The 9,084-nt window shown below is 42.8% G+C and overlaps 1 protein-coding gene across 4 annotated transcripts in view; it reads right to left on the bottom strand.

Moving 5' to 3' along the window:
- Positions 1 to 119: 119 nt before the first annotated feature.
- Positions 120 to 9,084, bottom strand: part of SNAP47 (synaptosome associated protein 47) — a 53,981-nt gene continuing 45,016 nt past the window's right edge. For all 4 annotated transcript variants that reach the window (XM_006146967.3, XM_006146966.3, XM_006146968.3 and 1 more), the window contains one exon: positions 120 to 1,098. In XM_006146967.3, coding sequence (XP_006147029.1) covers positions 952 to 1,098 — 147 coding nt within the window. In that variant the 3' untranslated portion in view covers positions 120 to 951. The remainder of the gene's footprint in view (positions 1,099 to 9,084) is intronic.

The following is a 9,084-nucleotide window of genomic DNA, read 5'->3' as shown; positions in this document are numbered from 1 at the left end:
GAAAGAAATGAGTGCCACTAGAAAGCATGAAACACACCCAAAAGAAAGAAGTGTTCTGAAACTAGCATTTTTCTTTTATTTCTAGATAGAGATGGGGGTGAAAACAATAGAGATGGGGGTGAAAACAAAAGCCAATATATTTTTAAAAAGGTATGGTCATGCTAACCTTGCTTTTGGTTAAAAACTGGGCAGTAAAAGAATATGTCAGGTGTTTATTGGATGTTCTTTACTTCAGTTAGAAAATAACAATACATCTAAAAAGAAAATTGGTTTGTCCTCAAAAAACAAAATAAAAACCAAAAAAGCAGAAATGAAATGGTTAGGTGGTTGCAGGGACAGGGGCAGGGGCATCTGTCTTGTCTAGGCCTATGCTGAGCAGTCCACAGAGGGAGCATGGGGAGAGCTTGACATGGTCTGAAGAGATACTCTTCAGTATAACTCACAAAATTATGCCTGTGTGTTCAAATGGGCAGAGGGCTGGAAGTAAGCAGGCCAATTCCTTTTAAAAGGACTTAAATCTTCCTTTTGTGCTTAGGGACAAGGATGAAAAGATGAAAATACAACTAGTTTTGACACTAGACAACTTGGACTGCGACTATGCACTGGTGTCACTGAGTTGGGGTCTTATCCACAGTCAGGGAGGACTGTCATGCTGTGTAGGCAGCCCTGGCCTGGAGGAAGCTCAGGCCCCGTGTTCTCAAACATACATTTCCAAGAATGCTTGGGGAGGCTCCTCATGCACGAGGTGGTGTCCATTCTTGGTGTGGTCACTATGGGCTGCAGCCCTCATCCCAGTGAAGCTGTGGGCCTCCTGAGCAGGACCTCTGGACTCCTATAGCTCCTGGAATTGCTTCCAGGCCTTTATTTCTGGTGGACATGCAGGGGTTGAGAACAGCAAACCAAGAGAAAAGATCCTTGTCAGAAACAGGCACCTTTGAGTCCCTGGTCCTTCTAGGTCAGCTTTTTTATTCGCCGATTGTGCTTGTCGGTGGTCAAGGTTGCCCGGTCCACAGCCGTGGTTATACCATCCAAGGCCTCATCCTGCCTCTGTAGTTCTGTCTCAGCATCCAAGGCCAGCCCCTTCAGTTTTCTCAGAATCTGGGAGAGAAGCAAAAAATGATAGTGGATGTGACTTTGCTGCAAACTCAAAAATGTCTTTTCCCCATCATTTTTATAATTCCTAAGAAACCATCTTTGACAATTTGGATAGTATTTTGTGAGTCAATGGGGATGGAGCACAGAGAGCCAGGCCTGCAGTGCTCACAGTGAGGTCCAGCCTTGGCCCTGCCACTTCCTGGCTGGGTGACCCTGTGAGTTGAGGTATCTATCTGTCTGCCCTTTGCATCTGACCTAGTCCCAGTCAGGGAGGTCTGACCATGCAGTCTCAAGACATACCTGTCCATCAGTCCCCAGCACACAGTGACTATGCCCTGGGGGCCCCTGCTGTTTCCAACCTACCAGCTGCTCTGTTTAACTAACACCGGCAGCCTTGCTGGGGATGTTACCACATCGATATGGAATTCCTGCACACAGCAGTGGAGCAGCCAAAAGAGGTAGCACCAGGGACCTGGGGCAGACAGCTCAGATCTGAGTTCCAGCCCTTGCCTAGTCACGGCTGTCATTACCTGTCTGTACTCAGGTACCTAACTGCAGGCTAAAGCAGGAAAAACAAGATTTAAAAAGAGTGTAACACCCTTCTCTTGTCTATAAGTGTGAAATGTTTCACACACAAATATAAAAGGCAGAACAAAACAAACACAAATAACCCAAAGTGATGGAGGAATTGCATAACAAAAACCTGTTGCAAAAGTGCTAGGATACTGCATCTGGACACGGTGAACATGGGGCTTTGGGCCATACCACCCTCAGGAGCCCACTACTGGGCAGGAGGTGCAGAAAGCATAAAGGGTGTCCAGGGACTGGTGGGGTATGGGCTGCCCACAGGAATGTCACAGAGTGACAGAACAGTCAGAACAGTGTTGCCCAATTTGGTACAGCAGGTACTGTGGGGAAGACAGTTCCCTGTGGGGGTGGAGGCTATGGGGCAGGCCAGACCGAGGGAGCCAAGGGGGCTTCCTGCAGCCCCTTACTCTGCGGTGTCCATGACTCATGTCCTACCTCATAGTTTTACATTTTATTACAATTCCATGGAGACTAATCACATTGTGTTACTTTAACTACATACTTACTATGCCAGCATTTAAAAGCTTAATACAGGTTGAGGACCTCTTATCCAAATGGCTTAGGACCAAGTATTTCAGATTTTGGATTTTTTCACAGTTTGAATATTTACATATACATAATGAGATGGGAATGGGACCCAAGTCTAAACACAAAATTCATTTCTGTTTCATATATATCTTATACCCATAGTCTAAAGGTCATTTTATACAATATTTTTGTATTGCAGTGTTATGACTGACCAGTCACACGAGGTCAGGTGTGGAATTTTCTACTTGTGGTGTCATGTCAGCACTTAAAAAGTTCTGGATTTGGGGGCATCTAAGATTTTGAATATTTAAATTAGGGATGTTCAACCTGTAAGTTCAAGCTGACAACAGAAAGAAAATCAATGTAAAAGAAATATTAATAACCAAGTTCTTGCAATAAATGCTAACATCCTCTTTTAGGGGATGTTTCAGATCTTTGGTTAGGTCAAGGAAAAAGTAACCTGAGAAAGAAAACAGAACAGGACTCCTCAGGAGGAACCCTCAGCACCATGCTCACTCATGGACTGAGCCATTAGTAAATCCATTCAACCTCCCCCTGCTGCGTGGTGGCAAGTATGCCATCAGCGGTGACCAGACTGGTGGCGATTTCAGAGGGCCCATAAAGCTCATCTAGTAATAAAGCATAATGCCCCACTTAAGAGAGCAACTCCTGCCAGGTTCCATCCAATGACAATGACACAGGCAAGAAAGCTCTACATCCTGTAGGGCGCTGGGCTAGCTCTGAGCAGCAGCAGCTTCTCACTTAGCACACCTCCAGCTCTCAAGGTAGAGTGAACTGCCTTGCACCGGCACTCTAGGAGGCAGAGCAGCAACCCTGCAGTCAAATGCAAGGAGGTCAGGGTTTAGAATCAGGAGGAACTCATGTACGCCTCCCCCACCAAGATCTTGACAATATACTCTGATCAATAAGAAACAGAAAAAAGGCAGGAGGTGGCTAGGATGGAGAGCAAGAGGACATAGATCTAACTCATTGTAAGGGAATGGCGAGATTCACATGAGATCACAAATGTGAACAAGCTGTAAAAACTTAAGGGCTCTGCCAGGGTGGTCACCCCCTTGACTCAGAAGAGTCCTGGTCCCCCTCCCTGTAGATGGGGACATGGAGGTGAGGAGCATTGAGGTCATTCAAGGGCACATGACAAGTCAGAGACAGAGGTGAGACAGTCATGTCTCTTTCCAAACACAGCATTCTTGCTGTGATCTTTGTCATGAGACAGATGAATAAATTCCTGATTCAAGTCAGCAGTCTCAGACAACAGCCTTTTTGCCCCCTGTGGGATCTGGTGGAAACTCCATCAGTTGAGTCATGACTTAGAAAGCTGGACAGGGCTCTGGAAAGTATATGGTAGGGTCAGCCACTCTGGAGGGGGACAGCCGGATGACCTAATACAGTAGGTCTTTTCCATCTCTCATTCCTATGAGCTCATATGGCTAATGCCCAAGCAGCATAATAAAAAGAAAAAAAAAATTACAGCTCACCACCATGGTAAGCAGGTTCCTTGGAGCCATTTTCTCTGGTCAACTACTCCTTTCTCATTTACCCCCACTTTTAGTATAATCATAAGCTCATTCCACCAGGAATTTGAACTTAACAGCCATGGAAGAGATGGCCTTTGCCACACACTTGCACTTTACCTGATGTCCCACGAAGGGACTTCCCAGAGTCGAGCCAAATAGATTACCTTGCAGCACTTCTCTGCAGTCACTTTGTAAAGTGATTGAAGTTTGTTTTAAATTGAATTATTTTTCAGACCACCAAGCTCCATGTAAGCTGATGGCTGAAAGAGGGACTTTGGTTATATAGCCATGCTGGAAATGCAAGACCCTGTCAGAACACAACACAGATGCCTCAAATCAGACCAGGTATGAAGCATGCAACCTTGACATCCACTTGTTCCTCTAGTAGAGACCTCTCTTTGTCATGTTTTTGTTGGGCTAATAGTAGTGCGTGTAGACAGTGGTGCAGCAGTAACAGAACTGCACTCACGTACAGTTCACATACTGGGTTCATGTCCTGCGGCCTTCCTGTGCACACCAGGTATGAGCATGCAAAAGTTCATGAGGCTGGGGATGGACTGTAGCATGAGGACCTTGTTAAAGGTATTTGTCTGATTCTCTCTCCAATGGGAGAAATAAATAAACTTTTTTTTTTTAAGTAGAAAATTAGGAAACAGGAAAAGTTAAAGAGGAAAGTACTTTTTTTTTTTAACTAACTTTACATCCATGTATTCTCATAAAAAACAAACAAACAAACAAATAAACAAAACTCCACAATTTGGGACTGAAGTATATATACAGTTTTGTTTTCTGTTTAGTTTACCTCCTGGGTTTCTTAAGTAATAGTTAATAGTTATGGGACTCATGCAATATATATGCTGGCATTATTCAAAGAACTTTATACATTTTTTCACAGTTAGTCCTCAAACTGGGTTTTACAAATGAGGCCCCAAAAGGCCGAGCAACTTGCCTTAACTCCTGGGGTTCAGCCTGACCTAAGCCAAGCCAGTGCATGGCAGAGACTGCTCTGAGCACTACTGTGACATAACTGTCATACTTACAACAGATGCTATGGTTTGATGACTCAAGTCACATCCCCAGGACATTGCGAAAAATTGCACATCCCTGAAAAAAATGGCAAAAGGAACCATACCAAGGATTGGCATAGGGTACTGACACATTCAAGGAGGCTAGGCTCCAGGGCTTGTGCTCTCTCTCATAGCCCTGAATGTCTACAGCAGAATGTCTACTAAAAGGCAAGCTCAATAAGTAATTAAAAATGTTCTACTACCCATGTGTTAGTAAGTAAAAATTAACAGGTGAGATTACTTTTACATATTTTACTTAATCTAATATAGTCAGAATACTATCATTTAACATGTAATCAATATAAACAATTATTAATCTTATATTCCTTTTCATACCAACTTTTGGCAAGCCAGTTTGAACGTTATGCTTATGGCACATACTAACTTGGACCAGCCACCATTCAAGAGACCAATAGCCACATATGAATGGGACCACGGCTTCGCACAACAGCCCATTCATCAAGGTCATCTCCATGACAGATTCTGTATGTTCCTATATTTCCATTAGTCATCTTCCTCACATGACACCTGTCCATCAAGGATCATCTCCACAGGTCAGATAGTAGTATGATGGTAGCATGGTGCTCTAAGATTGGCCAATATGACAGAGTTTCAGTTTTGTATCTGGAGACCTCCCTAAAAACACCAGCACACTCATGTCCAAGATCTGAAGCTAGCTGAGCCTGGGAATGGATCATAGCATGAGAATCCTGTTGGTTGGGGCTGACTATCTCTCTTTCATAGAAAAAAAGAGGTGAATAAAGGTATAAAAACAAACCAAAAGAGCCATCTCTGTCACAGATTCTGTGTGCTTCTACACTTCCATCAACCATCTCTCTCAGAAGGCTGAGTGAACTGCCTTTTACAGTTCAGACACAGTAATACTATCTACATTCATGGGTCTTTACCTAATAAGCATGGTAATAATATACACGTATAATTTATCTACGACCAAGACCAGCTGATCTGTCTGCAAAAGTTCAGGCATTTCACTACATACATAGTTGAAATAAGGACTGGTTCCTATTTAACTTTTTTGATTTGGAAAACGTCTCACCAAGTTGAAGGTCTTAAAAATAGAACTTCTTCCACATAGCCTGTTAAGACCCTTGGCCTGATCGCTAAAATTGCACTAGAAATTAATTAATATTGCAAAATACAAGAGAGATCTTCATAGCTACTAGGTCTGCAGACAAAATTACTGAGCTAACCTTCCAACTACTATTACCTCTGGAATATTGGACCAGAGTGTTTTTCCTTTAAGAACAGGACTGAAGTAATTAAATGGCATCGTGTGCATTCCATATAACAGGGGATGGAAAGAATGGAGAATATGAAGTCTGGCCAAACCTTAAAACCAGTTGTTACTTCTGTGGCCCAGGATGACAAGCTGTCTAGTCATCAATGTACAACACTGCCAGCCTCAGGAATATCAAGTGGCCTCTCAGATGAGCCCTCACTGGGCTCTGAGTTGAAGACTAGGCTTAAAATGGACTCTTCCCCATGTCCATGTTACACTAATAAATAAGCCTAGTAACCAGACATCCTCCCAGCCAGTTATACAAGAGGACTTCAAAAAGTTCATGGAAAAATGAAATTAAATACTGATTTCTTTTGGTACAGAAAAATTGAGAGCCATGTGTAGTTTTCAAAATATTCATTTTCTGTGAACCCCTCAAACCTACACAGAAATTATCTGATTAAAAGTGCTTTGAATTTTAGGAGAAACTAATCTTTATGTACTTTAAAGAAATATATAGTTCACATAGGCACAGGCAAGACATAAAAGTATGAATGTGAGGGAGTGCCAGGAGATGCATTTTGAGAAAAACCACTGAGACATTGAGTACTCTTCTGCTCAGAGCAGTCACAGTCGCTGGGCCAGAGCCAAGCAGTGAGCTCTGTTGTCCACGAGCAGGGTGTCAGATGCACTCAGTGTCAGCAGCCAGGAAGGGGAGCAGCCCTGGGTGACTCAGGCAGGAAGTGGGAGGCACAACTTGAACAAATAAACTCAGTGAATGAGGCAGACACGGGAACAAATGGCTATGGTCCTCCCAGATAGCATAAAAGTCACTATCCTTAAACAATATCCCATGAGAAGGCCTCTGGGTTCTGTGCTAGCTTTTCAAGCCTATTTAGCAGCCATGGGGTGGCTGTTCTAGGAGAACCTTCTCTTCATCCATCTAGGTTGATAGCAACATCACACCTGTGTACCACAGGAGCATGTGTACTACAGGAGCATGTGTACCACAGGAGCATGTGTACCACAGGAACATATATGGAGAGTTCAGCTTTCTTACCTTTTCCATTTTGTTTATAAAGACAAAAAGAAAATTATAGAAAAATAGCTTTGTGAGGTAGAGTGAGTCAGCTTACCAAAACAGATATGTTTAAATGTAACAAAAATCAAGGTGCAAGGCTGAGAACTAGAGGCCTGAGTTCAGCTAGAAGCCTCAGGGGGCCTGAAAATGTTACAGGTTTTTTTTTTTTTCTGCATAACTGCAGTACTGGGAAGACACTTTCTAATGGTCTAAAGCACACTAGCTATTGTCACACATAGTTTGAAAAAAAATGTTTTGCTCTACCTTGTCAAGTAATTCCAAAGTTTACAGTATTGCTATATTAATATTAAGCACCTAAAGTGAGTTTGGTATTAGCTAGACTGTCTGCCTTGAACTAGTTATTAAGCTGACTCACTGAGAAACTGTGAATTTTCTTGCAGTGAGAAATTAGCAACCATTTAAGAACAGAGCTGGGATAAATCAAGCTGTCTGCAACTCAAAATAGTTCTACCAGTTGGGGCCATTAACATGCTACGGAGAAGGTAAAGAGGGGGAAAAATTGGCTTTCACCACAGCCGAAGTTCTGGAGGCTGTAAAGACATTCTCTGCTGAGATTTGTCACACTCGGCACTCACAGACCACCCCGCAGTCCACCGCGTCCCCTCTGCTGCATTCCTGGGGGCCCAAGGTGGTCTGTGGATCAGTAAGGGGGTGGGGGGCCTGAGTGCAGGGCTCTCTTCTACAAGAAGCTCTTGGGATGCCCCCTCAGGGGCCCTCTCCCCAATTTAGCTCTGCTGAGGAGCTGAGACAGGGAGCCAGCTGAGCTCGAGTCTTCAGGGATGTATCCATCCTCATGTTGGACTTGATGGCCAGTCACCAGTTATAAATGGCCACTCTCACTCAAAGCCCAGACAGAGAAATGACGCTGAAGAGCGAGGATCCTGAGGACTGACTTGGATTGCTCTACTGATCTGTGCAGCTCCCTACAACCAGACCATAAAGAGTTTCCCATTAAGAAAACCAAATATTTACTAAATGAAGCATACAATTTATTTAAATTAAGGACCATGGAAGGTTTATCTGATACATGGAAGCAAGTACCTCAATAGTATCCTCCAAATATGAACAACTGGAAAATGCATTAAAAACATGACTCTTCAAAGTTGACAGGGTCACAGAAAGTCAAAGTCTCAGCTAACAAACTTATTTGGGGTTTGCTGTGAGCCTGACACTGTGCTTCACATAGCATAGGCCTCATTCTTACTTCATTCTCACCCCAAACTGGAGGCAGGATGCTGTCCTATAAAAAGTACCAGAGCCTAATACCTACGGGAAATAAGTCACACAGTTAAGCAGTGGTTATGACACTTAACTACCACTCTAGCTTCTAATGACCACTCACCAGCCCTCATGAATAGGCAGAACATACAGTCCAGGGCCCACAGCTAACCAGCTTCCTCAGCATGCCTCTCCCATTCATACAATACAAGTCAATAGTATAAAAAGAAAAACACATAAAACCTATTTCCCAGACTGAATGGAAAGTGGCATAATCCTTGCTAACTTTGAAAGTTATTAAGATGTCAATAATGGATAGACTATTTAGACAGATCAGTAAGGAAACAGGACTTCAACAACACCATAGACCTACTGAATTTAAAAGACATACACAGTACACCCTACCCTAAAATAGCAGAATACCCATTTTTTTCAAGTGCACACAAAACATTCTCCAGGATAGATCATATGCTAGGCAACAAGTCTTAATAAACTTAAAAAGGCTGAGATAATAGAAAGTATCTTCTCTGATTAGAGTGGAAAAAAACTGGAAATATGGAAAACTAGAATTTATAAGTATGTGGTAATTAAATAATTTACTAATGAAACAACCAATGATGAAGGGAGATAAATTAGTAAATTCTTTGAGACAAATGAAAATGAAAACACGTATTAAAATACTAGCAAACCAAATCCACATAGGTTTGA

Source organism: Tupaia chinensis, unplaced genomic scaffold (genome assembly GCF_000334495.1).
Source record: "Tupaia chinensis unplaced genomic scaffold, TupChi_1.0 Scaffold000197_1, whole genome shotgun sequence".
NCBI lineage: Eukaryota > Metazoa > Chordata > Mammalia > Scandentia > Tupaiidae > Tupaia > Tupaia belangeri.
The sequence above is the reverse complement of the archived record's forward strand: the minus strand, read 5'-3'. Positions and strand labels throughout refer to the sequence as shown.